At 48.4% G+C, this 24,398-nt stretch overlaps 1 protein-coding gene across 1 annotated transcript; it reads right to left on the bottom strand.

The window, feature by feature from the left end:
• Positions 1-1,191: 1,191 nt before the first annotated feature.
• LOC144251257 (uncharacterized) lies at positions 1,192-24,047 on the bottom strand. The gene is made up of 9 exons (XM_077794279.1): positions 23,906-24,047; positions 23,316-23,431; positions 22,919-23,149; positions 21,721-21,835; positions 21,429-21,526; positions 21,146-21,262; positions 16,850-16,932; positions 5,195-5,318; positions 1,192-1,463 (listed from the first exon to the last, which is right to left on the bottom strand). The coding sequence occupies exons 1-9, from the start codon at positions 24,015-24,017 to the stop codon at positions 1,404-1,406; spliced, it is 1,056 nt and encodes a 351-aa protein (XP_077650405.1). The 5' UTR covers positions 24,018-24,047; the 3' UTR covers positions 1,192-1,403.
• Between the last annotated feature and the right edge of the window lie 351 nt (positions 24,048-24,398).

Here is a 24,398-nt window from a genome sequence, read left to right as displayed (position 1 = left end):
CTGGGCTCCCTTCCTACTCAGAGACACCGTGGTTGTGTTCTCTCCATGGCCTCCCAGCTGAAAATGCCCAACTTCAGGAGGTATGCCTTCCCAGGACCTAGACGGGCGAGGGGCAGCTGACCACCCCTCCAGGGACAAGAACAATGGAAGCTGCCTCCCAGAAGACGGCAGGGGGCTGAGCGATCACAGCCACCTGAACAGCCTCCACACTCCACAAAGCAATTAAGGAGGAGTAGGAAGCCAATTTTCAGAGTCAACCATCAATATTTTCTGAACCACAGTCCTGAATCCCACTTCATGAGCTTTCTGATGTGGGTAACGAGCAGGCATCAGGTCTAAGGGAAAAGGAGATAAATTAGGGCTCCCCGCTGGACAGGCGGATCATGAAACAGCCACTGGCCCAGCTGCTTCCCTTCAGGAGCTCAGGATCATCCGCCCCTGGGCGGGGGCAAGAGGGTGACTTTCTGGGCCAAATGGGGCAAGATGAAAGGCTGGGAGACCTGCAGGGCCTTGTCTGAAAACTGGCAAGGGATGTTTTGCTGATTTAAAGCAAACCCTCTAGTATGATGGCCGCCTAGTTTAGAACCTGATCCCAGGAAGGCAGAGACAGAGCCATCCCAAACCACCTTGGAATGGGTCCCTTTTATCCCCAGCAGGAAGCACCATTCTTAGCGGGCTTCTAAATCCAGGGTTCACGCTTTATTCATTTGTTCTTCAGGAACAGCCAGAAGAGGAGAGAGCTTAGAGGACCCTTGTCTAGCTGGAATTAAAGTTGGTATTCCAGCTTAGGCAAGCCACAGAGAGGGAGATGTAACACAGGAGAAAGACTGGCAGCTGTGGACTGAGTTCTGGATTTTAATCCCGGCTCTGGCACAGCAGCCACATGCTTTGGAGTTATTTAGCCTCCCTAAGCCTGGGATGCCTTATCTGTAGAATGGGGACAATTGAACCTATTCCACAGAGTTGGGTGAAGAGTTCCAGGAGAGAAGCATGAAAAATACAGAAATGAAGTAAATGGTCCATCAGTATGAGAGGTTAGACACAGTCCGTGTGGCCATGGACACACGACAGAAGGAATCCTGAGCCCAAGTTCACGTAGCTCTATCCTTTCCTTCCTGTCCAGTGGATTACATAATCCTGTATGTGATACCATTTTGTTTTCAAAGGGAAAACTCAAATATCAGCCTTGGCGTTTCTTAGCTGCCTGATTTTAGGCAACTATTTTTCAACTCTGTATTCCAGTTTACGAATTATCTGTGAATGGAGGTAAACAAACTTTTCTCTCCACTGCACAGGACTGCCCCGAGTGTCAGCATGCCACCATCTACAAAGCTCTACACCAAAGGAGTCCTCCTCTTCTTCCTCCTCTGCGGATGTTCAGAGCTGCATGCTTTGAGCAGAGATCAGAGAACAGAAATGTGGCCAGTCAGTCCTGGTAGTCTGTTGATATGGGGACTTGGAGGCTGAAAATAAATGGGCCATGTAAATATCAGGAAGACCAATGAGCATTCCGCACACCACAGAGATGGGCAGGCTGAGCGATCGCTATTTGCAAATCCACACTAATTGGTCATTATGGAGACGCGTACCGGTCCATCGCGAATTTCCCACAGTTCATTTTTAATCATGCACCGATCCTTCATAAAGTTCCTATTCCCTATTACTCAATCTCCAGCACAAGCAGATATAATAAGGGGCCCACAGGAGCATTTCTTAGAAACGCCATTTCCAACAGCTACACGAAGTGATTTCTTGGAGCTGTATCAAGGGAGGCCATCCTCTGTGCCCGCAAGGTGCCGTCTGACACGCTTATCTAACACAACTGCGGAACACAGCCTGAGCCTGCTTCTCTCCTGTTCCAACTCATTCTCTGATGTCATCTACAGGATGTTTCCACATGTGCCCTTCCTTGTAACTGTCACGGAAAAGCACTCATTCAGCTGTCACAGGGCTGCTCTGGGGACTTGGGCTGGTACAAATGGAGCTGCCTGATTTATGCCACTGTGTGGTCACAGGTAGGCAAACACCTAGCTGCCTGCCTAAGCCCAAGGCACAAGAGGCCTCAAGAATGAAGACCTGTGGTGGGGACAAAGGAATCTGAGGCTTTGTCATTCTTAAGGACCCAGCTTTGAACTCATTGTGTGTCACTCACACAGTTATCACACCAGGCATGAGGCATACGAGGGTGGTAAAAACCAGACAGGACCTGGTCATTCTGCAGTCTGTGGTCTAGGGAAGACAGAGACATTTACCAGCTCATCACACAACAGCACGAAAAAATCCACTCTAATGAGTTTCCAGGAGAAATGTATGTGATCCTACAAGAACATATAACAAAAGAACCTCTATGAGAGGAGGAAGGCAGGGCAGGTTTTCCTCTGTGAACATTGCTTCAGCCAAAGAACCTGGATTAACTACCAGTGGGGTGGAGAAAGGAGGCTGGGGAACAGCTGAACTGCCAGTGGAAACAGTCTGCTCGAAAGTGGTTTCTGTCTTACGAGGACTGGGAAGCCATGGTGGTTTTACCAGAGGAAAGGGGTAGGTCAGGTGGCCTTGCTTTTTGGAAAGCTGACTCTTGCCCATGAATAGCAATTTGGGAGAGAAAAGGTGAGTGGAAGAGAAGGGTGGAGACAAGCCTGTATCAAAAAAAAAAAAAAAAAAAAAAGTTGCCATTGTGCTGGGGAAGATCACATGAGTTGGGAAGAGAAGGAGTAGGATTACAGGAATAGCAGGATCAAGCTAGCACATGTGATGGTTGGAGGCAGGGCAAGGGAAAAAGAGGAATTCCCAGGTCTGGATGAGCAGCTGTGTAAATGACAGTGTCATGGGATGAGGGGGCTGGGCAGGGGGAATGGGCAGATGATGGTTGTGGCTGTGTTAAGCTGGATTCTGTGTAAATTATTACTACCGTTGTCATTATTATGGTGGAAAAAGTAAGTTCTCTAAAAATCTTTCATTCTCAGTGTCCTACTGGGTTCTGACAAGTCTCATGGGGCTCAGGAAATCAACAGGGGGTGACCAATTGGTAGAGAACTATGCAGGTGTTAGGACTCTTCTCTTGGGTTGTCAGTGGTAGAGATGGGGGGAGAACAAGACTCTGGAGACTGTCCTTCTGAACCCTTCATATTGTTAAGATTATTATTTTTTAAGCCAGGGGAGCTTCAATTCCCAATGGATAAGAATTATCTATGTAAAACAGTGGACAACTGGTCTACCTGTATGGACATGGGCACAGGAGTTAGAGCATCTGAGACCTCTGAGAAGCCCTGGGCTCCCAGGAGAAGAGCTCAGCCCAGACTGCCTCACATTTCTGCCTCCCAACTACCAAAGGACTTCATAAAAGGCCACATGAGCACAAGCAAGCAACTTTAAGTAGCATATAGCCATGAAGCAGAGGATTTTTTTTTTTTTTTAAAGCAAGCATCACCTTGCTAAATGGCCCAGGCTTCCTCAAACTCTTGGGCTCAAGCGATCCTCCTGCCTCCGCCTCCCAAGTAGCTAGGACTACCACAGGTGCACACTACCCTGACTGAGGAGTCAGCATTGAGAACTGCCTGGTTGTGGGCACTGGTGGCCCTTCACCTGGGCCATTGAGGCTGTCCCTACTCACTCAACAGCGAGAGAAACAACCATCAGATCCACTTAGACAGTTCTTCAGTGGGAAACTGGGATTTGAACTAGGGCTTTCTTTCAATCTGCTGTGTTTTCTTGATAAGCACAGAGTACAGGTTTGCAAGGGCCGCAGCACAGAGAAGGGTGAACAGGGAGCAGGAGGCAGAGGCCTCCACCCGCGACAGCTGCTGCTCCTCCTCTCCCGTTGCTTCTCCCCATGGTGTTGGCGCTAAGACCCTGGGAGACAGAGTGGCTTGCTTTCACCTTAATTAGTGCGGCAATTTGCTAAATTTTGTTTTTCCCCTTTTAAGAGTGTTAATCAATTTTAGCTCAGAATAGATTGGAATGGCACACAAATTACCGCGACAATCCCCAAATGCTAAATTCTGAACATCTCGATCAACCTCAGAGCCTGAAACACGTGAAAAATCAGAAACTCCGGCTGGCATCTCTGTGATCTATTTAAAATGTTATGGCTCTGAAATGAAAAGATAATGGCTTTATAAGGTTTGAAACAAGCAATTTACCAGAATCAGCCTCTTGCCTAGGTGTTGAGTCCTTCCCAAGGTGACTGGAGACAAAGCATCAACGCGTTTCTGCAACGTTCCGTGTTCCTCTAATAATAACAATTTGCTAAATCCGCAAGCATTACAGGGCGCCTATTTTGCACCAGAAATACTGAAAAGAATAAGGTGTGCTTCTTTTCCCCATACCCCATTAAGAATGTTGCAGTAGATAAATGAGAATAGAAAATGCCTTCCTATTCCCTGGGGAGGTTGGGGACGGTGCCCAGAGGAGGTGGTAATGCAACTGGGTCCTAATAGTGGGTAGGAATTGTGACAAGGTAGGTGGGAAGGGCACATGGGACAGAAGGATCAGTATAAACAAAGGCTCAAACACAGAAAAGAAGGCAAAGAGAACTGGAGGACTTCTCTGTTAATCAGAGCTGGGAATGGGGGAAATTCTGCAAAAATTACAAGAGATGGTGCTGTTAGAAGAGGCAAGAGGCAAAAAGACAGGGCTTCTAATCAGAATGTGATCTCAGTCTCCATGTAAGCAAGGTGGCACTACGGAAGGACTTTAAGCAAGGATCTCTTTTGGTTGAATCCCTCCGGTCTGACACATAATTATTCAGCATAGTGTTTTTAAAACATCTGCACATATATTCGCTCATTTGAGCCTCTTAGTTACACCGTGAGTTGAAATTTTAACCACCTTCCTACCATTGAGAAAACAGGGCCAGAGGAAGGTGACTCACCTTGCATCTTAAGGCCAGTCAATGACAATACACAAATTCCAACCCAGGTGGCTCAGACTAAGTTCAGGATTTACCTCACTGGGGAACAAAATCCTCTCCAATCCTACCATGGAACACTTTCAGATATGGCCTCCCGCACCGAGGGACTGCATGGATTCTGTGTTAATGGATTGGTTGCCTCAGTAATAATGCCAACCTCCGTCATATCCTGGACATTATCCAGAGGAGCCCTGACGTCTGCCACTGTGAGTCAATTTAAAGGGGCAGAGAAAAGCCCCCCATGGGGACAGGCCAGGGAGGCCTCGGGCTTCCTCCCTCCCCTACCTTGAGCTCATCTGCATTGTAGAAGTCCACGCGCACAGCGGGCACCATCCAGGTCTGGAAGAGCGTGGCCAGGATCTGCTCGGCGATGGAGTCAGCAATGAGGTGGAAGTGCAGAGGGTTCCGTCTGCAGGGGACAGGAGAAGGCCAGGGAGAGTTAGGCCCGGGAGTTCCAGCATCAGGCACATCCCTCCCGAGCTCCCACTTGCCAACAGCACTTGGGAAAGTAATTACATCTGGCGCTTTGTGGTGAGGACACAGCAGTGAAAGGAAGGAGGTCGTTTCTCCGAACCTTGGTGTTTCAGAGAGGTGACTGGCACACACCACAGAAGGTATCAAGGGGCCACCCAAGACAATCCTCTGTTACCAGAGGATGTGTGTTTGTAGAAGTCTCAGGGAGGATGTGGCCAAACATTATGTCTACCAGGGGAACATACGGGCATTAGTGCGGACACACACTGACAGAGGGGCCACATCGTTAGGTCAGCGGTGGACAGCTGGCCAGACACCTCTCCCCAGGCAGAGGGTAAGTTGAGTTTCCTGCTTGTTCTTCTCCAAAAGAAAATAGGCTTTCATGATGGAGACATCTAGAGCCCTGTCCTCATGGAAGAGAGGTATTTGGGTCATGGGGTGCCCCCTCTCAAATAGATTAATACTGTTATTGTGGGAATGGGTTCCTTATTAAAGGATGAATTAGACCCTTGCTCTTTCTTGCCCTTCTGCCTTTTCCCATGTGATGACACAGCAAGAAGAACTTTGCCAAATGCTGGCATCTTGATATGGGAACTCTCAGCCTCCAAATTCTTCACTCAATAAATTTTTGTTCTTTAAACATTATTCTCTGGCATTATGTTATAGTAGCACAAAATACAGACACAAAGTCTGAAGAAGAGCAACAGGAAGCTGAATCTAGAGGAATTTTAGGAGAAAAGATCTTACAAATGGGACAAAAACGGAACAGAAGAAGCCAAGGGCAAGAGAGCGGTTCCTGGGTTGGCGACTGAGCACAAGTTTAAGAAGGGGTTGGCCAGGCCAGTTGCCGCTCCTGTATAGATGAATCCATGTCTGAAAATGATTACTAACCAAGAACAAACTGCCACACCTGTATAACTGCCTAAGAGTGACAAACTGAGTGGGTGAATTAAAGAGACAAGTGGCTCTGCAAACTGCCCAAGGGAACCACTGCAGAATCCTGCAGATTCTCCCATTCAACCCTCTAAGGGAAGGGGAGCCCCATGAGAAGCTCCCCTTTCGGAAGCTGCCTTAGTGGTGACTGTGGCCCAAGAGAACATGAGTTTGCTCAGTGGCCAGTGAGCTACCCGAAGGCCAAGGCCAAGGCCAAGGCAGCCAGACAAAGCCACAGCCATGAGAGGTGGTCCACTTATCCCTCAGTGTTGGCACAACCACCTCCCAGTGTCGTACTAGCCACGGCAGTGCCTCGCTCGCGGAGAGTGAATACGTGCAAGCCCACACGACTGTCCGCTAATTGAGCCATGAGGTGGCAATACTAAATGGGCCAAGCTAGGTCTAGCTGCTCCACTGTCCATGCTCTCTGCTCATCTGCTGGTGTTCTTTCCTCTGCAGAGGAGACCCTCTCCCTACTCGAAGACCCTTGCCCATCCTTCAAAATTCTCCTTGTAAGCACTCTCCTCTGGGCCACCTTCTTGAAACCCTTCCTTCTATCTTTCTCCTGCGAACTTGTTTGAAGAGTCAATCGACCATCTTCATGGGGCCTTGGGATACACAATCTCCCAGTCTACCACAAGGCTCCTGAAGACAGGGCCACCTATTCATCCCCATCCACAGTGACCAGGAAAGAGCCTGGCAAATTATTAGTCCACAATACACATGTTCAACAGGAGGAAAAAACAGTGACCTTCCTGTGTCAGCGAAAACGCCATGCTAAAAGTTAAAACTAGTACACGATACCCTCCACACGACAGTTCAGAGTCTATGCCTGAAAATGATTACTAACCAAGAACAAACGGCAACCTGAGCCAGAATTCCGGGGTTGGAACACTGGCTTCAGCACTGTCAAGTTACTTCACCTCTCTAGACCTCTCTATCTCCTCTTCAAAACAGAAATGATATTGGTGAGTAATATCACAGTGGGTAATTGTGAGGATAAAGTGAGATAATATGTATATAAAGTGCTCAGTAAAGTACCTGGTACATAATAAGATTCTAATAAATGCTGACTATCACCAATATTACTTTACAAGATATTACTTTACAATATTACTTTACTACTTTTGAATCACCATTTCTAGTGCTGATTGGTGCATTTTTAATAAAATATTTTCAATTAGTTCTCCTATACATAGACCAAAAAAAAAAAAAGCAATGGTGTGTGTGTATGTGGTGGGGTGTATAAATAAATGCTCAACAAATCACTATGAAGCCTTAACGACACACAAGATACGTTTGGGATACAGTTGGAAGGAGCTAAGAGCTCTCTCTCTCTCTCTTTGGGAGCTAACAATCTGGTAGAGGGAACTACAAGATCTTTAGAACATGTGCCATTCGGCTGGGCTGTCTCACAGAGCCACATAGCTTGTGAACAGAATGCCTACTTGGACAATAATGTGAAGGCACTCCTACAGTGGTGATCCACAACTTGAGCTGTTCAGATCTCTGCAGGAAGCAGAGGACAAGAGACCACCTCTTTGTGGTGGAGAATGTCGAAAGCTTTCGTGGACGATATGGCAATTAAACAGGAGCTCTGGGAGGGTGCAGAAGAAGGCTGGAGGAGGTATCCTACAGTAGAAAACAGAACAAGGGAAAGAGCAGGTGGGAAGGACAGAGCCTGCAGAGGAAAGGGGACAGTCCCGCCAGGCTGGATCAGACAGCATACCCTGGACACCTCCTGTATGCCAGGAACAAGGAGGACAAAAAACCAAAGAGAGACAAAGACTTAAGGGTCGACAGGGCCTGAGGATGTGAATTCCCAAGAACTACAAACTTCAGATTATCCAACAGCAAAAGAACCAGACAAGGTCCAGAGGCTCAGCAGGCAGCTGATCAAAGCCATGGTCCTGGGAGACGATGGGCTGGTTGCAGAGCCAAGGAGAAGGGAGCAGGCTCTCAAGGAGGACACTGCCAACCATCCACGGGGCTTCCCGTCTGTGTTCCTCTGCACTGTGTAAAGTCTCTCTCAGGAGCAAGAGTAAATGGGAAATGAAACGCTCCTCGCCTATAGGCCAGGCCTAGGTGTCTGTACCGTGAAAGGGGCTTGTGTTCTTGCCCAGCTTCCCTCAGTAGAAGGATAAGAAAGTGCTTATTTGGAGGACATATGGCCCCCACCCAGTGACACTGGCCCTGTCAGCTTCCTGGCATCAAAGGCTGGCCAACCAGCAGCAGCTGTGTGTCACGCCCGTTAAGAGGAATACTCAGGGGGGTCTACTCATGTTCCACTTTGGGGGACATCAAGAGAACTGATAACTCATCTCCAAATGAGACTGTGGTCCCTGTAAACAACACTTCACGGTGGCCTTTCTAAGGTGCACCATGCCGCACGCAGTGAAAGTATCTGAAAACATTGTCTAGACTACATTTTGCAGAGCCCCTGGGTAAGCCAGAATGTCTCCCCTGAGCATGAACTTGCAAATCCTACTGCCAGCCAGATGGCCCCACAGACCCATGGGATCCTAGGAATCAAGAAGGCCCCAATTACAATGCTGCAAACACACCAAGCTACTGATTATTTGTGGAGTGTTTGTGTATAACTTGCCTCTGCTCTAGAATTCAAACTCCAGGGGACAGAGACTCGGTATGTCACTCATACTATACCATAGCATTCCCCAGAACCAGCTGGCATATTGAGTGGGGACTCGACTGTATTCTGAATGACTGCATCAATGAACAGCTCAGTTGACTCCCAAAACAGAAACCCCTTTGCCCTTCTTTGGTCCCTTACAAGTTCTTCCTCCAGCATTTCCTGCCAATCCAAAGTGCTTGATTCCCTCAGCCTCACCAGCTCAGTCAGATTAGCTGAATATCTGAGGCGCTTAGCATAGACACTGGCGGGTGGTAAGGACTTGTTTGGTAAACGTCATCGTCATTCTCCCTTCTCCCATCTGGCGCCACCTCATGAACACAGTCACTCCTATTCTCCCTCTCTTCTCCCTTCAACCCATCTTCCATCTCATAAGTACAGTCTCCAAAATGATCACAGAACCTTTGGCCATCGCTCAAGGCATAGGGTCTGGCCTCCTGCAAGGAGCTGACCTTCGAGGATCTCACCCTCTCTGCCTCTCAAAGTTCATGTCTTCCCTCTTCTTCCTCCAAGCCCACACTCCAGCCATATGTGTATCCAGTTCTGCTTGTGACCAGCTCCTGCTCCTCCTGCAGAACAAACGCCAAGGGCACCTCCTCGGGGAGGCTTTCCAGAGCTACCCCACCCAAGGTACCCCATCCCTCACCACTATCCTTGCCAAGGCCCTGTTTGGTTTCTTCCTAGCACTTGTCAATGCTGTGGATCTCCAAACTCAGCTTAGGTCTACCTCCTCTCCTCCTCTAAACTGTGAGCTGCCAGCGTGGAGCGTCTCCAGTTTGATGCAGTATTTATTCTCTTGATCACTCTCTCTCCCCAGTGCTTACAAAGTGCCTGACCATGGTGCAGTTCCAGGCTGAGCCATGTTTTCCTGCAGTAAGTGAGGTGGCCAGGAGGGAGGCCCAGGAGGAGTCCAGGATGGTCCCTTCGCTGGGAAGTATGGGAGGCTAAGTCCAATTCATGGGGACATGCGAGACAGACGATTCACATTTGAAAGAGCAGCTCATAACTTCTGACTGACAGCAGTCAAGAAGATTACTTCATTCTCCATTTGTGTGATTTCTGAGTCTTATTTCATGTTCAGTTCATAATTCATGAGGGTTGATTCCCCAGCCCTGTGATGGCAGAGGCCTACACGTTCCAACATCAGCTACAGGCTGTGAACCTAGAGCTTATTCTCTCGTTCAAAGAATGATTAGCACCAGTTACACAAGTATTAAGGACATATTTACTCCAAAGTGAATTTTACCAACTGAAGTTAATAGAAGCCCCTTCCAAAGGAATGATTTTCTCAATAAATGATTCAAGGCTATGGAGCTTTATACCTGTGAAACACCTAAATAGTCTTTTACGCCAGTCACTAATTGTACATGCATTTGGGGGAGCACTGCTTTAGATCTGTAACAAGAGGTGTCTGGGGACAGGTGGCCCCACCTCGCTGGCCTGGCTTACAGCATCCCAGAGGCGGCTACAGACATCAGCCATTTTCCTCCAACAGTCCTCGAGGTGCAGAGGGAAGTAAGCACAGTGCCTTCAGCGGGGCCTGCAACTTCTGTCCTAATGAGCAGCGCTCCTGCTTCCTCTGTTTCCCAAGAGGCTCCCCTGTTCCAGGTCTGGATGCAACAGACACAAGGTGACAAAGGAGCCAAGGTGACGTTTTTCTCCTGCTTTCCCTTTCTTATGCTGTGGGGAATGAACTGCAGCCCCCGCAAGGGCATCTGGGGTCTGTTGATATTAACATACACAAGAAGGCCTTAGGAGCTGAGATCATCTCTAATTATTAAGTTACGATGTGATGGCAATTTTAGGAGATGAAAGAGCCTGTGACAGCACTGCGAATGCTCAGTGAATCTGTGACACTTAGGAGATTTAATAGAACTCATTTCAGAAAATCACCGCAGCTGGGATGAGGGTTTTCAGCGTGAGTCCTTGGTCTGAGGGAGGTCAAGTGGCCTTGATGATAAGGGAAGATTCAAGGACAAGTCAGTAATGCTCTCCATGGGAGAAGAACAGAGGAGCTTTCTAGAAAAATCAAAAGGCCTAGTGATGCAGCAACAGCATGGAGGTGGGACTTAGAACAGCTACGGGGGGATCTTTGGATCAGCACCTGGGAGGGAACAAGCATCTTCACATCTCAGGCCCTTGGTTTCCCACCCATTTGCTGGACTAGCAGCATCCACTGTATCGGGCTGAGAAGTTCCAATGCAATAGCCCACGTGGAGCTCGGCAGCTCACCTGTCAGGTGAGTTCTCTTTGGACTCACATTTGCAGCATGGCCAAAGAGCACAGAGCTCCTCTTTGGTCACAGATGCTCCTCACCCATGCTATCGTCTTCAGTCTGTCCAGATGCCAGAAGCCCAGCCTTTAAAAGCTCTATGCATCTACACTCAGCACCTCAAAAACACAAGTCTGAGAAGGAGAAAGATAATTATGAAGATCACAGTAATGAGCAGGATGTCTGTACTACCACCCAAATTGATGACTAAAACTAGAAACAAAAATAAAGATACTAAAGATAGTATCTTTGCTCTGGTAAAGAGCTCAGACTCGGAAGCTATATTGAGGGGGCTCTAAGCTGGCCTGGACCACCCTCTTGGAGTCACCTTAGGTCATGACCTCACATTCTTGGTCCTGAGTTTCACTGTCTGGAAAATGACGTAATGAAAGTGCCCCTGCAAGGAGGCATAGGGGATTCAGCACTTAGAACAGAACCTGATGCAGAGGGAGCTCTCTGGTAGGTGGGGAATGAGCCAAAGCGCAGTGACTTGCCTAGGTCACCAGCTCCTGCCAGGAGGAAACTAGCACCTCGGTGGGCTTCCTGTTCACAGTCAAGTCTCACTCCCACCTTGACAACCTGAAAGATTTTTCTGCAGGAGTGTCCTGGAATCAGCAATGAGACAACCACAGGCACACTCTGGCCACAGACACGCTTTTACCCTCCCCGCTCTCCAGGGGCATCAGGGAAGTTTTTAAAAACAGTAAGAAGAAAAACTGCTTGATATGCAAAGTAAGGGAAATAACTATTTTCTCCCTGACAACAGGAATGCAAACTGAGAGCCAGTAGATCATCCTGGCAAAAAAACATTAAAATTTTACAAGCCATCCACCCTCTTGCCCAGGAGGTAAATGCTTAGTTACTAAATAAATATTTATTTTCTCTGCCTGCTAAGTGCTGGGTTTTCTTCAAGAGCAGCAATATTTCCCAGTTGATTTACCATTGGGATTGGTGTTCCTGGCATTCTCCAAACTTTTCACTGAATATTCTTCTGCGGAGGTGACATGGGTGTGTATTATGCTATTTTCTACTAATATTAAAACATCATCACATACACCTTGTATCTTTTTTTCTCATCCACCTTTTTTTTTTTTAATCAACATAAAGGCTGTGTAATGACGGGACCCAAAAATATACGAAACGGAGAAAATATAAACAAAGTTCACCAAACACTATTTGCAAAAGTGACATTTTCATATATTTTCTGCTATTTTCTCATCCCTGTATTTTGACCCTGTACGTGCGTGCATGCCTGTCTGGACATTGGAGTTCAGGTGACACATTCTATTTTCAATTTTACTTTTGCTCATTTTAGATCATCTGCATTGCTCTGTGTGATGACATATTTTCTAAAGCTGAGTGCACGGTTTATTATAAGAAGATATTCAATTATTCTTATTGTTTTAAAATACATTCAATATTTTTGAAAAGGTTTTTCTCTAGCTTGGGTCATCCTATGAGGACAAGGCCAAGGCCTTTGGCATATATAATGAAATTTGTTTCCAAAACTTTACAGCAACAAATTTTCTCTGCGAGTATTGGTGGACAAGAGTGCTCACATAACTCTCTCACCGCCTTTTAAAATATAGGATGCTCACTGTCACCACTGCAGAAGGAAAATTGACATAACAAAGCCACACTTAAGTGGAAATTTGCTGAAAATCCTGCATGGAAAATAAATATAATGACTGTAATTAACAGTGAAAGCCCAAAGAAGCACTGTGTGTCACTATTATTATATTATTAACATTAGGAAGGCTCTTCATTTGTCAACATATTTCATAATCATGTCTTAGTAAATCTCCATATGTGTTTGGGAGGCAATGAAGCTATTTATAGCTGGACTTTCTGAGCTGAAAGTCTGTTTAATGTCCTTTTGTCTTGATATCCCAACTCATTATCACCAGCACTTCAGTTCACACAATCCTTCTTATTCCTAGGATTTCAGAGACTGGGGTGGGCTTCAGTGGTATTTGGTCCAGGAAGATCAAGCAGCCATTCACAGAGTGGCAGAATATTCATTACAAACATTAAACTGCCTGTATTCCCCAAACCCAGGGCCCACATGGAAGGGAGTCCTGCCGGCAGCTGCTGACAATAAAACTGCTATTTTTAATTTTAACCTCTTTGTGCTGCATGGTGACTGTAGGAGTGAAAGTTTATACTCAACAGGGTTTTCACAATTTCAGCAACTACTGGATGATGTGATCTGTAGCAAAAGCAACAGGAATAAAATTTATACTCGACAATAACCTAGGAAGATCCTGTGACCTTAAAATTAGTCATAATTGAGAAATAGCATAATTGAATATCTATAATCATGCAAATACCCTTTTTTCAGAACAGTGGGCTCTTTCTATCAGGGAGACAGGCAACAAACACCAGCAGAGACTCACTCATCTCATCTGACTCGGCTCAGCTAACACGGCCCCTGGTTTTAAGCACCAGGCAAAGGCTGCAGAACCACAGGCGGCTCGGACATGGCACAGCAGCCTGGGCCGTGTGGGATGCACATCCCCCCTGGAACCGGAAGACCACGGGGTTGAGCCCATTGGCCATTCTTTCCCTGACAGTCCTCTTTCTTCCTCCAGTGGGCAACTGAAATCATAGTCCTAAGTAGACAGAGGAGGAAGAAGAGGTGGGAGACCCCTTCTCTAACTGACACTATTATGTAGGTTTCCTGCTCCCTTCTTCCACCAGGTCCCCACTGCAATAGGACAGCCAAGTTGATGTTTGGCTAACCTGCAGCTACATACAGCCACCTGTGTGTGTGGGGGGAGGGGGCGGTTCAAAAGAAACACCAAGGTGAGTGCAAGAAGAGGTCCATGATGTAAACCAAGAAAGCTGGAGTGAACGGCTTCGGAGCAAAAGCTAAGTGATACAGGAACTTAAGAGTTTAAGTGACCCGCTGAAAGTCACTCAGCTGTGTGGTGGCAATTCTGAATAAAGTCAGAAACTGAACTAAGTCTAGGCTGGGCCTGTCAGCTGGTTGATTGAATGAATGTATCTCCAGGTTCTTCACTACCCGAGGCCCCAGAGTCACTTGGTAAACAAGTGCACATTCATCAAGCATCAAGATATTTGCTAAGACATATATTTGCTAAGATAATGGAGGATACAGAAAAATAAGGTATAGTGAAGCCTACATTCTGCCACAGAAAACATACTTTGGATACACAGAGAACAAGGTAGGAAATACGACAGAAAGATGCACAGGGTACTGCCATCTGGTGGAAGAGAGGCCAACACCACAGGTGAGGGGCACAGAAGGGCTCTCCGTTAAAGGGTTACCTGTGAAGACTTCCATGGTAAGAGGTTATTATGATTTGTATCTGGAACGTCACCAAAGGCTCATGTGTTGGAGGCTTGGTCACCAAAGCAGCCATGTGCAGAGGCGGGGCTATGAGGAAGTGATTGGATCATAAGGGCTCTCATCTCCTCCGTAGATTAATCCATTGATGCATTAGTAATTGGATGCCATCAGTGGAAGGTGGAAGAAACTGTAGGAGGTGGGGTCCAGTTGGGGGAAGAAGACCCCTGGGGATGTCCCCTAAAGGGTACACCCTGGGGCTGGGGTTGTGGCTCAGCAGGAGAGCTCTTGCCTTGCAATTTGAGGTACTGGGTTCGACCATCAGCACCACATAAAAATAAATAAACAAAATAAAGGTGTCATGTCCATCTACAAGTAAAAAAATGAAAAATAATAAGAAGAGAAGGTAGATCCTACTCCTTCCTCTCTCTCAGTCTGTCCCCACTGCTTCTGTCACTTTCTTTCTTGGCCCCAGGTGCCGTGAACAATGTCACTTCACCATGCCCTTCCACCATGATGCTCTGCCTCACCAAAAGCCCCCCCCCCATGAAGCCAGCCAACAATGGACTGAAACCTCTGAAACTGTGAGCCAAAATCAGTCTTTCTCTAAGGCGTTGATCTCAGGTATTTTGTCACAGCAACACAAAACAAGCAGTGGAGGGAGCTGCCACTGTGGGTGTGGCAGAAGAAGAAGAGGGACGAAGTGTTGAGATGGCCTGCCAGGAAGAGATCAGCCAGTGAACCCCTGGAGAGGCCAGGGAGCTACGAGCAGCTCAGAGTTGCAGGGCATGAAGCCAAAGCAGGAGAGGAGGGACAGGGATATGGAGAATGGCCTCAGAGCCCCCCCCACACACACACACACTGTCATAATGTCACGGGCAAAGAGGTTCACAGCTGCCTGTCTGAAACAGCATTCTGGTGTCAGAAGAGGTGGGTCTGAAGGGCAGGAAGACATCTGTGAGTCAGAGAACAGGTAGACCTAGGCTGTGACAGCCACAGTGGGATGCAGAGGAAGGGGTGGACCTGAGGGACATCTACGGAGAGCCGCAAGGCATGATGACAGACAGCCTGGTGGGGGGACTGAGGGAGAAGGTGGAACCCCAGGGTCTCGCAGGGTTGGCATGTCTTGGTATCGCCCATCCCTAGTTGGGCCACATGTTGGGCCACATGTTGCAATTCAGGTGTAAAGCTTTACCCTGAACTCTGAGAGCTTCTCAAGACTCTGACTCTGACGAGAACCTTCTGGAGCCTGCCTTGGTCATCTGATATACCCTGCACTATTTATTGTGGATGAGCTTCCTCTGAACTCTTGGTAAGAAGTCAGCACAGAGCCGAGGCCACGAGCTGGAAATGCAGACATGATTCTGGATGTGAGTATGTCTAGATGTCAACCAAATGGTGAGAGGACAGAAGAAACATCCCATGAGAAAGCAAGTAAATGGTGAAAGTTTAACTTAGGGAAGACTCTCGAGAGGCACCTCTGCTTTCAGGTGGATGAGAAACCAGTTCTCAAACTGGTTCCATAACTGAGTCCACCAGGGCCAACGAATATAAGCTATGGGCACGTGTAGATTTCAGTTTAATATAAAGCAGGACTTCTCAACAGTCACAAAAACCCAGAGATGGGCCAGAGAAAGTAATGTGTATTAGTTTAGGAGGGCTGCCATAACAAAATGCCCCAAATAGCTGGCTGAAATGACAGAAGGTCATTTTTCTGAGTTTTGCAGGTTAGAAATCGGAGATCTCTTCAGGCCACCCCTCCTAGTGTGCAGAGGGCTGTCTTCTCACTGTGTGTTCACATGGTCTCCCTCTCTAAGGGTCTGTGTCCTGATCTCCTTTTTCCTAAAAGACCTGTCATATTATATTAGGGCCCACCCAAATAGATCTATTAAATTTATACACCTCTTTTATGTTCTTATCAGCAAACAGTGGAATTTTGATGTATCAGGTTTAGGGCTTTGAGATATGAATTTTGGGGAGACACAAGACATAACCTTCCCCAAGGCAGGTATATAAAAAGAGAGATCTGGTGAATGGCAGCAGATCTGGTGAATGGCAGCACCTAATCTGGGGTGACTTGGAAGGTCCCTCGACATCTGAGAGCTACAACTCTCACCATGGCAAGGCAGCACCTAACTGCTGCCAGGAAACATTATGACCACAATAACCTTCCCAGGACTGGGGAGAAAAATTGTGTTTTCATGGCAGCAAGAAAGATGGGTGTAATGTCACTCTTATTTAACCCTCCCCCAGGCAGCCAGGGAGATACCCCAGCCCTTAGAATGTAAAGGATGCTCCTACCTGTGAAAGAGGACGGACTTGACCAAGGTGACGACGTCTCGGCTGGCATTGTATCCGGCACAGACGATGGCGACGTGGATCGTCTGGGAGGAGGAGAAGAACACAGGATGAACACTGAGGCAGGAGATGGCCTTCCCAGAGTTGCGGCCCCGCAAGGAAGCAAAAGCCCTTCTTTAAAGTTGGGATCATTAGACAACAAAGGGCACCATCTGCCTCTGTGAGAGGATCACAAGACAGTTTTATTAAAGCCTTTTTAATTGGTTTATGGAGCTATCATCATTTGGAAGCCATTAAGACTCTTCAATTACATTTTGGGGACGAGAGAAATGGTGATTGGTTCAAATAGGCAAACACTGTGTCCCCTGCCCCCAAGCACAAAGACAAAGATGACTGGTAAAATAGAGGAGGAAGAAATACACCCTGAAAGGATAAATCAACCACCTGGGTCCAGAGGAGAGGCCATGGCTCACACAGTTTGTGAGTCTCTGAATCTCTCTTAGGTTAGAGTTAACGAAACAGTGACATCAGAGACAAAGGGGCCAAAATCTCCAGGTCCCCACTGGATGATCATTCAAAGAAAATCAAGACTGGAGGAATTGAAGAGAAACCTACAGTTCAGCAACTCTAAAATGATAGGAGCACAGGCTTCGGATGTACCATCTGCCCTGTCCTTGGACCCATTTTTTTTTTACCAGTCATCTTTGTGTGTTTGTGTGTCTTTGTTTGTGTTTGTACCATCATAGCTGATACTTCATTGCCCCCATTGGAAAACTGACTCAGATAATGCCATCTGCCAAACTCCTAAAAACCAAAGTTCTTGCTGATAGAATGAAACATTCCTTCCTGTTGGTTTGGATGTGTCCTTTAGGAATCATTGCTACATTTAGTATACTCAAATCATCACAGTAGATCAGGTAACAAAAACATATATATTTTAAAATAATAATATATTAATGGAAACAACAAATACAGGATAGAGTAACAACTGTGTTACTAAACAAGGTCAAGGACAATGGCAAACTATAGATTCAAACTTTGAAGAAAATAGTAATCAATGTAAATATTCCTGGGCTGCCTCAGCCCCGCCCAGGCACACAGCAGCAGAATGGTTTTGCAAGCATCCTCAGGAGGGCTGGAGCCTTCTTTCCAGGACGAGAGGGAGGTTGAGGCTCGATCCACCCATCATTCTTTTGGGAGAGGCTCCTTTTCCTCAGCACAAAGTTGGATTTTTTGTGAGGATTCTTGGCATAAAATACGTTGGCCTCTGCTGGAATCCTCAGCTCTGGGGAGAGAGGGGTGTACAAAAAGAAGGTGGCACTCAGGAGGTGCTCCGTAGGACACGCCAACATCTGAGAGCCTGTGCCAGAAAAGGCCAGAGCCACACACCTGAGAGCTCTCCAATTCAGCACCAATACCAACAAAGACAGCCTCCACAGTCCTCCCTGAGGAAGAACTAGGCAGAGCACTTCAACAGACCTAATGTCTGTTCCTACCAAAGGCTTTGGACTCCAGAATATCTCAGGTCCTCTTGCATCTGCCAAAGCACACCACTAGGGTTTGCATCTGAAATCTCCCACAAAAGGCTCCTGTGCCGAAGATTCAGTCCCCACATGAGCCATCTTCATAGGTGGGTTTGGAGGGAAGCATTGGATGGTGAGTGCTCTGATGTCAACATGAAATTCTCATTCAAGATGAATACACTACTGGGGGGTGGGAGGGACTGGAAGAAAGGTTGAGCATGGTTGGAGGAAGACCTAAACAGGGTTGTGCCCTGGGCAACAGTACCTTGTTCCTGTTGGCTCCACTGAATCCTCATTCTCCAAGTAGAGGTCCTCCCTCTCCATCTTTCTCTCTCTCCCTCTCTGCCAGCCTCGTTCTCTCTCTCCCAGTCTATGCCTTTGTGGCAAGGGCTGAGGAGCTCTCCACTGCCACACACTAGAGCTTTATGGACAGCCTCAGTGCACAACCAAAGAGAAAGCTATGAAACCCAGAGAAAAGGCCTAGGATTCCTCCTCTGAGTTATTTTCCTCAAGTATGGCCACAGTGAGGACAGGCTGACCAGCACGGATACCACGTTAGAGCCATGCTTCTGCGTTGGTGGAGCCCGCCTCCATGTGAACCAGGCTTCTGAGAATGGAGGCCACATTCCAAATACTGCCCTACTGAGAACAATGGTTCCAAAGACCAGCAAAGGGACTGCTTCCCTCCAACATGGTGTATGGCCCAGTGGTGCCATGACCCCGAGTGGGGGAATACAACAGCCGCTTCTCCTTCCTCTGAACATGTGTTTCCTGTCGCCCTCCTCTAACCTAGAGCCTGTTCTCCATCCCTTCTGGGTTGGATGTGGAGATCTCTGCTATGAATTTCTTAGGCTACCAAGGCCCCAGACAGACTTCCTCTTCCATAGACTCTACTAACCTAACAGTAGGTTAAGATAGGAGACAAGTGATCCTAGAACTCATAGGGATGGTGGTCTTCAGGGTACATAGGCTGGGATAATGGCTGCTGTGGTGTTTGGCTCACAAAAACCAACCAACCAACCAACAAAAAAGCGCTGGCATTATTATCAGATGAGCTCTGTGGCTAAGTGCTCAGGAAGCCCTCATCTGACTTTAGTTAGGGATCACAACCTGGCTATTGTGATCACTCCTTGCCTAGTGGACTCAGGTGCGTAAGACCATGGAATTTATGCAAAAACAGATGATTCAGGCTGTCTCCCAGGCTGTGTTTTCTTCCCAATTTCATCCTGTTACTGCTTGCTAGAATCCTGGCAATGCTCTGCCCAGGCAGTGGTTTTTTGGTCACACAGAAGGCTTTCAATAGTACTGCTTCAGTCCACAAAATGCCAGTTCCCTCTTTAGCCCATGCATTCCCATGTTCCTTTGAAACCACTCCTATCCCAGACCATGAAAACATACTGCTCCTGGAGAGAGGCTTTCCTCCTCACTCCTCAAAGATGTCAGCTTTGGATGCCTGTTCATGTCCAGGGGAGGGCACCTGGTGGGGAGCCGCAATATCCACTGGGGTATACTATTGGACCTCAAGACCTTCCACCAGCAGAAGTGCAGTTGGCTTTGTGCACGAACCCAACACACCTGTTGGAGTGTTCTTGGGGGTCAGAGACTACTCTTTGTTGCTAAGAGTTGACCTGAGTCCACATCCTGACCCTTGCTCTCTGCCATCTGATTGTCTCACTTACTCTGACGGCGAGAGATGATTTGGCCCAGCTCATAATCCTCTGGATTCTCCTCAGTAAGGAAGTGTAGGTCGAGGGCGCTGCGGATGACAACAGGAGCCCTATCCTGGCAGGTCACCTGGAGCAGCATGGGAGACAGGCCTTCAGGCCTTCAGGAAATGGGCCTTGAAGTGACTACTCAAGGACAGTGGGCAGGGGCATTCTGGAGGCACCTCCACTCTAAATACAAGGGCAACATCCATGACCCTACTACCTGAGGCTGACCTCCTGCTCATCGTGTGGGCTCTTCCCATAGGCTACTAGCCCAATCCTTGTACATAGGACTTCCTGGGCCTGCCATTGCTCTTTGTGGAGCTGCACTCCTCTCGGAGTGAAAGGACCCCACTACCTGCATACAGATGCAATCTCATCCCACAAGTTGGGAGGAATGGGACAATAGCCTCCAAGATCCCAGGTATGCCCGAGGATGCAGGCGGCATTGGGAATGGCCTAGGCACGAAACCTAGAGGCTTTGGTCTGGATTGCCAGGGCCAAAAACAGACCCAGGAACATGACCACACACAGGAGTGCTGAAAGATAGCCACGAGAGCTCCTGGCCTCCAGAGGCTCAGTGCTGGCTGGGATGTAGGAGGGCACCTCATCCGGCAAGGGTGGTCATTGGGTTACCTGGACATTTAGTGTGCTTGCTCCACATCCATATCGACTCTGCAGAGAGACTCTCTCAGCTCCTTGTTCAAGGAACACGGAGAACCTCACACTGCTGTCCTCCTCCATAGACGTCAGCATCCCATACAAGGGAACCTGCAACCTAGTTCCTGTCCTATTCTCATCTGTCACCCATACCTGTCCCTGCCCTTCTGGACTGCATGCTGCCACCTGACACACAGACTCCCTCAGACATGGCAGTGGACAAGCTGCTGCACTCGCTCATCTCAGCTCCAGCCCTTCACACTGACCTCTCCCTTCTTGATTCCCATCTATCCTCCTGATCATCCAGAAGCTCCAAATTCAAGAGGGCATGAGTAGTCCATGGTATTGGACCAGTGTCTGCTCCCCATCCAGGTGTAAGTACCACGGGACACCCTTGCTCCCAGGCTTACCAGAACACTCTTGGCCATCTCTGGACTTTGTGTTTCTAAGTGGACACGAATTAAGCAGGTGTCTCCCACCTGCTTGTGGGAAAGCGGCCTGGAGGACTTGCAGGTTGATTCTGAGAACTGTGGGGGATGGAACATCAGCAAACCCAGAAACAGAAAGCCACCCCAGACTGTCAGTTGGCTCTATGGGCTTCCAGCAAATATGTCCAGGTGCTGAGGCTTCTTATTTCCTCAGGTCGGAGTGGAATGGCAGCACATGCACAGCTTGAATAAGGTAGGTGTTTACCTCCTTTCCCTTGACCTGGGGGCGTTTCCTCACGATGAAATATTGTATTCCCAGATTCATGGACAGACACACGAGTGCGTGGTCAGAGACCTTGATTTCTGCAGAGCGAAGTGGAGAGAATTGTTAGGTGGCACTCAAGGATTATACCACAAAACACCCACAACCCCTGAGAGTCTCCGCCAGGCCCATCACACTTTGGTATTTTGGGGCCAAGGCCCACTTTCTCTTGGCTGTCAGTTATCCTGAGCCCACTGTGGATCATGTCTCCCCACTGTCTGATTGTCCTACTTACTCTCATCCTCAGACATCATATACAGCAGCTCAAAGTTGTCCACATCCTCATGCTGCAACAAATTTTGGTCCAAGGCCCTGCGGATGAGGCTTGTCACCGTCTCCTGAAAGGTCACCTGGATCAGGGTGGGACAAATGTCATCAGAGAATGGCTTTTAGAAGAGCTACCCAGAAGACTGTGGTCAAACATTCAGGAGAAATCTCAGCTACACATACAAGGGCACAATCTTGTTATCCTGCTACCTGAGTGTGTCCTCCATATACCACCTGGGTTCTTGCAATGTGCTACTAGAACAATCCTGGTACAAATATCTGCCTGTACCTGCCATCTCCCCTCCCCCTGGGGAGCCACATTCCACTCATGTCAAAGGACCAAACTGCCTATGCACAGACACACTCTCATCTCACTGAGATGAGAGCAATGGGCCAGGGATCTGCGCACCAAGTGTGATCTGGGATGCAGGCTGCCTTTGTGGGTGGAAGAGGCAGATGCACTGAAAATTTGGGTCCTGACTGCCATGACACAAAACAGACTCAGATACAAGAGTGTGCACTTGAGTGCTTCATGATAGCTTTGAGAGGCCCTGGCCTCTGGAAGCTCGGTGCGGGTCTGGTTGTAATGATGTACTTGACTCAGCACTGGCAGTCACTGAACATGTCTCCTCTGCAGCTGGACACCTGCAGCATTAGCGTGTCTACTGCACATCCATAGAAATTCTGCCAAGAACCCCTTTAGCTCCGTATTTACATACATGCAAAGCCTAACATTCCGAAGCTTTGGCATGACCCCCCAGGTGATCCCGACCCCAAATTCCTACACCTAGTCATGCTAAGGAGGTTCTCTTCCCTGCCACCAGGAACACATCCCCTCCTACACATGTGACAAGTCACTGCCACCTCCTCTGCTCCAACTTCACTCATTGAGAATACCAAGTTCTAGGCACTGCAGCCTGCACCCTGGACATATCTCTGCCTTCATCTGTCCACAGCACTTCCGTCTGCACTTATGGCCTGCAAAACCCACAATACACAGGCCCACTCACCACGGAAGCTGGGCATGCTGATGCTCTCCCTCCTCAGGTCAAGCCCTTAAGACGGACCTCTCTCTTCTTTATTTCCCACCATAGCCCTGGGGTTGGCTGTGTCTCCTGCCTTCCACTGTGTGGACACCCAGGAGGCAGCCCTGCTGTCGGGCTTACCGGGATGCGCTTTGTCTCCCTCAGGCTCTGTCCCTCTAGGAGGACGTGAACAACGCGGCTGTCTTCCACCTGCTCGCTGGAGTGAAGCAGTGAGGAGCTGCTACTGGTGACTTTTCTCATGCAGCACTCATTGCTTTGGGTGGCCTGGGGCAATGATCCTGCAGCCACTGCAGAGCTGCTGCTCACAGCTGCTGGGGTCCTGGATGCCACTGCCACAGAAGGTTCCAAGAACTGTGGGGGATGACAACATCAGCAAAGCCCAGCAACTGCACCCCACCCAGCCTGGCAGTTGGCTCTGTGGGCATTCTACAACATCCATCCAGAACCTGAGGTTCTTGTCCCCTTGGAGGATGTGGAGTGGCACCAGGAGTAAAGACTGAAGAAGGTGGCTGTTTACCTCCTTTGGTTTGACCTTCAACGACTTGCTGGCATCTGTTTCCCTAAGAAGAAAGTCATAATGCACTCCTCCAATCAGGCCGTGATATACTGTCGCATCAGCAGGGACCCTCAGCTCTGGAAAGGCAGGGGCAGAGGCGTGGTAGGTGACACTCAAGGAATACACTACCCAACATCCCCCACAACTGAGAGCCTCTGCCAGCTCAGGTCTCACACACAGACCTGAGAGCCCCCGAATCCAGCTTCTGTTCCACCAAAGACTCCCCACTGATTAATCCCTGAGGACCCTCTATGCACAGGAGGTCCACTACAGGAACACCTTTCAAGGAAATAGCCCCTTGTACCCCAGTACCTCTTAGTTCACGTTGGACCCATCAAAGAGAAACAGCTAGACTTTGTATCTGGATTGGTCCCCAAAGACCCATGTGTTGAAGGTTTTCTCCCCACTGCAGCAATGATCACAGGTGGGTTTGGGGAAAAGCACTTGATGGTGGGTGCCTCCACCTTGACAGTGGACTCATCTACTCATACAGGGCTACACTAATTGGAGGGGTATGGTTTGGAGGTGTGTTGAGGTACTTAGGTACTCACCCCGGTCCGCCTGGCTCTCAGGCTCTGCCTGGCTTGATCTGCCATCTTCAACCTGGGCCAGCAGGTGGTGTGCTTGGTGCTCCAGGTTAAAGCCACTCAGGAGGAGCCACATGTACGGCAGCAGCTGCTGCAGACTCAGAGAGCCTGGAGGCTGATGGGAAGCCTCGGAGTAGAAGTTCACCCAGGTCCCCAGGAAGGAAGATGAGGCACTGTGGGGAGGCAGGTGTGGAGTCAGCAAAACCCTGGCCTTGCCTTCGCCACGGCCTCCAGAGCAAACCTCTGACCCTACCCTCCTGAACCGTCCCTGGTTCTGAACACACCAGTCCACCTCAGGCAAGACACAGTGGCTGTACAGGCAGGGTCAGGACAGGTCGCTACAGGCAAAGAACCTTCAACGAAGGAGCGCTAGATCCATGGTTTGACCAGCTCTCCCCTCCTCTGGGCAGGCCTGACACTCTTCTTCCTCTTGGCTACATGCTCTCCAACCTGGAAT

Source organism: Urocitellus parryii (genome assembly GCF_045843805.1).
Source record: "Urocitellus parryii isolate mUroPar1 chromosome 12 unlocalized genomic scaffold, mUroPar1.hap1 SUPER_12_unloc_1, whole genome shotgun sequence".
NCBI classification, from domain to species: domain Eukaryota; kingdom Metazoa; phylum Chordata; class Mammalia; order Rodentia; family Sciuridae; genus Urocitellus; species Urocitellus parryii.
The sequence above is the reverse complement of the archived record's forward strand: the minus strand, read 5'-3'. Positions and strand labels throughout refer to the sequence as shown.